General features: G+C 37.5%; 1 protein-coding gene across 1 annotated transcript; it reads right to left on the bottom strand.

Moving 5' to 3' along the window:
- Window positions 1–232: 232 nt before the first annotated feature.
- On the bottom strand, window positions 233–4,755 carry LOC131610046 (receptor-like serine/threonine-protein kinase ALE2). The gene is made up of 8 exons (XM_058881906.1): window positions 4,232–4,755; window positions 4,022–4,135; window positions 3,845–3,943; window positions 3,361–3,729; window positions 3,021–3,284; window positions 1,896–2,285; window positions 1,560–1,800; window positions 233–1,165 (listed from the first exon to the last, which is right to left on the bottom strand). Exons 1-8 carry the CDS (start codon window positions 4,287–4,289, stop codon window positions 469–471), a joined length of 2,232 nt encoding a protein of 743 aa, XP_058737889.1. The 5' UTR covers window positions 4,290–4,755; the 3' UTR covers window positions 233–468.
- Window positions 4,756–6,030: the final 1,275 nt, after the last annotated feature.

Below are 6,030 nucleotides of genomic sequence, written 5' to 3'. Positions count from 1 at the left end.
TAATCATCTAATTATATTGGAGGGGGAACAAAATATAACAGAGGAACTAAAATTTTAAATTTTAAAATAGAGGGACTAAATTGTTAAAACCATTAAAATTAGGAGAGAAAAAAACGCATTTAAGCCAAGAATTTACAATGGTCAAAATGTAAAAGCACCTAGTAAAATAATAAAGCAGAGGAATGTCAGGGATTTCGTTTTGGTTGTAGCACTGAAATCAAATAGAGCCACGAGATACAATTCAAGGCATTTATAACATTGTTAGAGTTACATTTCCTCCTTGTATAATAATGAATCAATATTTCAAAATTAGTCAATATTCTGTATCTCTCCAACCTTTTAACATGAAAACTGCAGAAATTTTAGATGCCTAAGCTAAACAGTCACTCAATCAATCGTTCGGATTCCTTTAGGAACTGTACATTTCAAATACACTAAAAATACACCAAACTTTAAGCCCCGTAACCATCATACCCAACTTCGCTTAGAAGAACGCTCCCCATGCTCACTCCGACTTCCTGAAAATCTATATAAAGATAACTTGCTTCGGATTGTTCTTAAGGGACCTGATCTATTTCCATGCCTAATTGGTAAAGATATCTCATCTCCATTAAAGCTTGAAGTTGAAAACGGTCTGTTTTCCATATCTTCCAGAGGACCAGAACTGTATTCCATTGTGATGAAGGAAGATGCTTGTCCATAAGTTAATCGAGGCGTTAATCCTCCACCATTCCACCAACTGCTATCAGAAGGGGCAAGCTCGCCTCTAAAATCAGATTCCTGGGCAGAGGAGTCCTTCTGACTACAATAATCTCCACAAGTCTCATCTGTGTCATTGTATATCAGTTTAAGAGCCTGCACAACTTCACCCATAAAAGGTCTCTGTGTGACCTCGGAGTGAACGCACATTGATGCAATAGCTGCTACCTTTGCCATGTCATCAAAGTTGTAACTTCCAGCCAAAGATGGATCCACTAGCTGTTCTAAACCTTCTCTACTGGTCAACAGTGCCCGCGCCCAAGTTACAAGATTCTCCTGTCCCTGAGGTTGAGACATATCCACTGGTTTTCTGCCAGTGAGAAGTTCAAGAAGCACAACACCATAACTATAAACATCACTTTTAACCAGTAAATGGCCTGTCATTGCATATTCTGGGGCAACGTACCTGTAAAAGAAATAGATAGAAATGCATCAAGTTAAGGCTTGGAATTTGCATTGCATGAAAAAATAATGCAACCCCGTCAATTCAACAAAAACAACAACAATCCCCGTCAATTCATTACAGGCACAAATTACAACTCGCAATCATAGAGCAGAATGCATTTACAAAGAAAAATTGTTCACTTGAGAGAAGAGGCTGTTTGAACAAAACTGATGGTTACGAGGCAGTGTGTAAAAAAATGTATTAACCTATTACAATTACACCTTGCAATCATAGAGCATAATGCATTTATAAAGATAAATTGTTCACTTGAAAGAAGCCGTTTGAAAAAAATTATGGTTAACGAGCAGTGTAAAAAAAAAAACATATGGTTGACAAAGTCTATCTCTACACTTACCCAAAAGTCCCCATCACCCGTGTAGAAATATGATTACTTCCTTCAGTTGCTTCTCGTGCCAAACCGAAATCAGAAACTTTAGGGGTAAAGTCATCTTCTAATAACACATTGCTAGCTTTGAAGTCTCGATGAATTACACGGGGATTGGAATCCTCGTGAAGATAAGCTAATCCTCTCGCAGCACCAAGGGCAATTTTCATCCGTGCTTCCCAATCTAGAGGTCCCCCAGTCTTGTCATCACCTGTAGGATCAATAGTGAGCATTTAAATAATTTGATTTTGCAGATAGCAAAGACATAAAGTGACAGAGGCTCCCGAGCTGGTGAAAATATATTACCATGCAAATGGGACTCAACACTGCCATTAGGAACTAGCTCATACACCAGGCAACGCCTGCGCCCTTCAATGCAAATACCAATAAGTTTCACTAGATTGCGATGATGCAAACGGCTTAACATTTCAACTTCTGCAATAAATTCACGGTCTCCATTTTGATTATCCTTTGTAAGGAGCTTCACTGCAACCTCAGCCCCATCTTCTAATGTACCACTATACACACGTCCAAATCCTCCTTCCCCTAATACTCTCTTTGAATTAAACTTATGTGTTGCTTTCTCAATCTCAAACAGTGAAAATGTTTTAACAGAGAGAATGGAAGTAGGCATTGCAGACATGAGGGACACTGATGTTGAGCTCGTAATACTGCTTGACAGCATAGACCCCAAACCTGCATTATAAGTATCAATCCATTTACATTTACTTCCAACTATTATCTAATTGACTTTATATGGATAACCAAGAAAGATCACACATGAAAATAACTGAAAACTAATTAAGGTGTGGCACAAAAGCAACATCAGCTAGTAACAGTAGGTAAAACTTTAAAGCCAAACAGATCAACCCGAGCAAATTCATAATGTACAAACATCACTTTCCCACGAAACAGAGCGTAATTACACATATAATTTTCTGTAGATGACAAGAAAAGCTTAGAAAACCGAAAGAAACTGCACTCAGAGACACAACCAAACTAAGGAATAATATAGGGCCATTAGCCCAGGATAATGTACAATAAATTATTAGCAATCAGACTGTCTTAACCAAATTATCCAGAAAGCTTAAGATTGTTATAGGTGAAAATGTCATGTTTTTATATCAAACAACCCTCACACAAAACCTCTCTTTAGGCTTGAAGCATGGACAATAACATGTTTAACCCAACCTTCTGCTGGTATTTAAATTTTACTTAGAAGAAATAAGAATATGGACAACAAAGATCGAACAGTCCACGTGGCCGTAGAGGCTCTAATGTCGTGTTATGAATAACTCTGCCAAAAGTTTGAGCAGGTGAAGTGACACTAAGATGAATGGTTTTTATATCCAGCACTAATAAAAGTTAAGACCAATTTAAACACCATAATAATTAATTGTTAAATGTCAAAAAAGAGGTTCAAACTAATACCAGATCTCTTGTTCAGAGAAGATGTAAATGCTGGGCCAACTGCACTTGATGGTCTCCTAGTCTTCCTCCATTTCAGGATAACAGAAAATGCTCCAACCAAAACCAGCAAGAGAACAAATGAAGACAAAGCAATGATGATTATGGTTCTAAGATTTGTTTTCTGGTTCTTGCTAGCAAAATTGGCGCTGACGGGCAAACTACCATCACCATTTTCACTGGGACCGCTCCCAATTGAAGTTCCATATGGTGGCGAAGATGGAATTCCTGATATGAACAGCTTTAGTCTCAAACAGTAACATGATATCGGTAAAGTGAGATGTTACTAGGAGAAAACAACTACCTGGATATGTAATGTACACAACAGCGTAATCACCAAAAAGGCTCTTATTTAGAGGAACTTTTTTATGCCATAACCTCTCGTATGTCAGGGCTGCAGTTGTATTGTCAAATTTCTCTCCCAATGGAACCAAGTTAATATCAACAACAGTCCTTCCCTGATTTTGACCGTCAGCAGTTGCACCCATTATCTTCACCTGACTCTGTTCTAAATATGTGCCTAACGCAACTTCATACTCTAACTCGTTCATTACTGGAAAAACAGCATAAGGAGCTACATCCAGTGTAAGTTTGACTTTCATAGGAAATACACAGCCACAAGGTGAACCAAAGGGAGTTGACGTGAGAGGATCCGTACATATTTGATCGCAAGCTGCAACAATTACATTATAATTGTATGTATGGTATGAGATATTGACAAGGAGGGCAAAAATTCACAAATCCAATCAATAAGTTAGAAGCCTCATTCTGAGAAAAACAAAAACTACCTTGCTCTTTGGAAGGTGGTGGAGCCCCTAGGTAAGGTCTCATGCTATGATGGCGCTGGTGACGATGATGATGTTTGCGTTTCGGAGTTGCACTAGGACCTATAAGAGAATACTAGTTCTTAAACTCAAGCTAGTGTTAACTTTTGAACCAGCTATTGAAACGTATAAACGCTATACCTTGGTAAGATGGAGATAACACAGGTGCATAAGATGGTGCATAAGATGGCTTAACTAACCAAAATTTAGTTTGTTCCAATGAAGGAAATGGCACACTCAGAGAAAATGACTCCACTGCACACAAAAAGCCACCATAATAACAAGATCAGAGAACAGCTATGTGAAATTCCTCCCTAATAATTCTACATTTACTTGAATAAACATTCATACCTTGGGAAGAGAAAAGCAAGTTGAGTAGAGCGAACAGGAAGATAACCGACGGCAGCATTCTCTGTCGCCGACACAAATTCCGACGAAAAGCATGATCAAACGGAAGCAGCTGGGAGCTGAGCGACGTGACGGCGGCAAATGAGAGAAAGCATAGCTGAGAAGCGGGACGAAGAAAACCCTAGGAGAGAGAAAGCGAAAAGGGGAATGAAGGAAGGTTCGTTTGTGGATCCATGAAATGCGGTAGAAGATCTAGAAAAAGAAAGGAAGAGAGTTAGAGAGAGAGAGAAAGGATATTGATGAGAGAGAGATCTTGTTAGAGTGAGTGTGAGGAAGAGAGAAAAAAGGGAAGAAAGTTTAGTTGAGAGAATTTAATGCTGGTGGAGTGTTGTTGACAGTGATGATGAATTCGAGTCATGACGATGCGTTCGTTTTTTTTTTTTTTTTTCGTGTGTGCTGAGTTGAATCATGATCGCTGTTCGCCACTAACACTGTCTACTACTGTTACTCTAGTGTAAGAGCGTGAGGTAAACGGGTTTTCAAAACGACTTTCTATGAGAGTCGTTTCGTTGCTTTTAAAGTTAAAACGCGCCTTCGTGGTGGGGCCTAAGAGGGGTCATCACCTGTCGGATAAATAAAAAGATTTCTTGTTTTATAGTGTAGATAAATTTTAATAGAATTTTTAAGAATAAATTTTATATTAATATAATACTAAGAGAATTTCTTACTTCTCATATATCTCTCACGCATATGTGAATTGACAAAATTGTCTTTCGAATATGATGTTATAATTTGCAACACACTCTTCTCCTCTTCATTCTTCACTTTTCTCTTCTTTAACTCTCATATTCTCTCAACCTCAAAAATTAAATTTCCCTAAAGTTTGTTTTCTTTCTCTCGAATTCGGCCGATAACGTTCACAACAACTATCAACACATTCTATCAAGTCTAGAACTCAATTTAATAGGTAAGTTTTTGACTTTTTGAATTATTTAAGAGTATTTGTAATATAGAGTTATAATTTGATTTTTAGGTGTAGCAATGAAGGTGCTATTTGGTGTGTTAAAATGACGTTCAACCCACCAAAATACGGAATATAGAAAAATCATTTTTTTCTAATTTAATTGTATCTAATTCGATTTTATTTGTATTACGCAGACATTATGGCCGACCAGGAGGATTGCACAGCATGCATCAACAGCAAAACATAAGTTCCATATTCAAACAAAATAATGCCCCCAAAAAAGTCTAGCCAACATCAACGGTAAAACATAACTTCGTTGACGTTATCCAAGATAATTGAACTCTTTCGAGCATAGTCGACCAACGCATTACCATGTGTTGTAGGATGAAAATGAATTCAGTGCAGATCAGCTACATGGCACGGGCATGTGGTACTAATGGAGCAAAACTCCTAACTTAGAATCTACCAGTTAATAGAGGCGTCAACAAGGCATAAGCCTTCAACTTAATATTTGTCAATTCATGCCAACTTACCTAGCATCAGCTCTCAACTTGATATGTTGTATATACGACAACAATATGAATGCCAGAATAACAACAACAAAGTTAAACAGCAACATAACAATAGAATCAAAATTGGCCATAAGCGTACAACTTGATATTTGCCAATAATCAAAGGCAATTCAACAAAATTCAATGCCACCTACAATTTCACATTTTTCAACAAGTATGCAACACACTGAATCAACCAAAATATGCTACAAACATTCTGTGAATATTCAAACAATTCAACTATACCGGCCAAATAATTATCGGTTAAAAGTTCTACTATTTCTACT

This window comes from Vicia villosa, linkage group LG6 (genome assembly GCF_029867415.1).
Source record: "Vicia villosa cultivar HV-30 ecotype Madison, WI linkage group LG6, Vvil1.0, whole genome shotgun sequence".
Classification (NCBI taxonomy): Eukaryota; Viridiplantae; Streptophyta; class Magnoliopsida; order Fabales; family Fabaceae; genus Vicia; species Vicia villosa.
The sequence above is the reverse complement of the archived record's forward strand: the minus strand, read 5'-3'. Positions and strand labels throughout refer to the sequence as shown.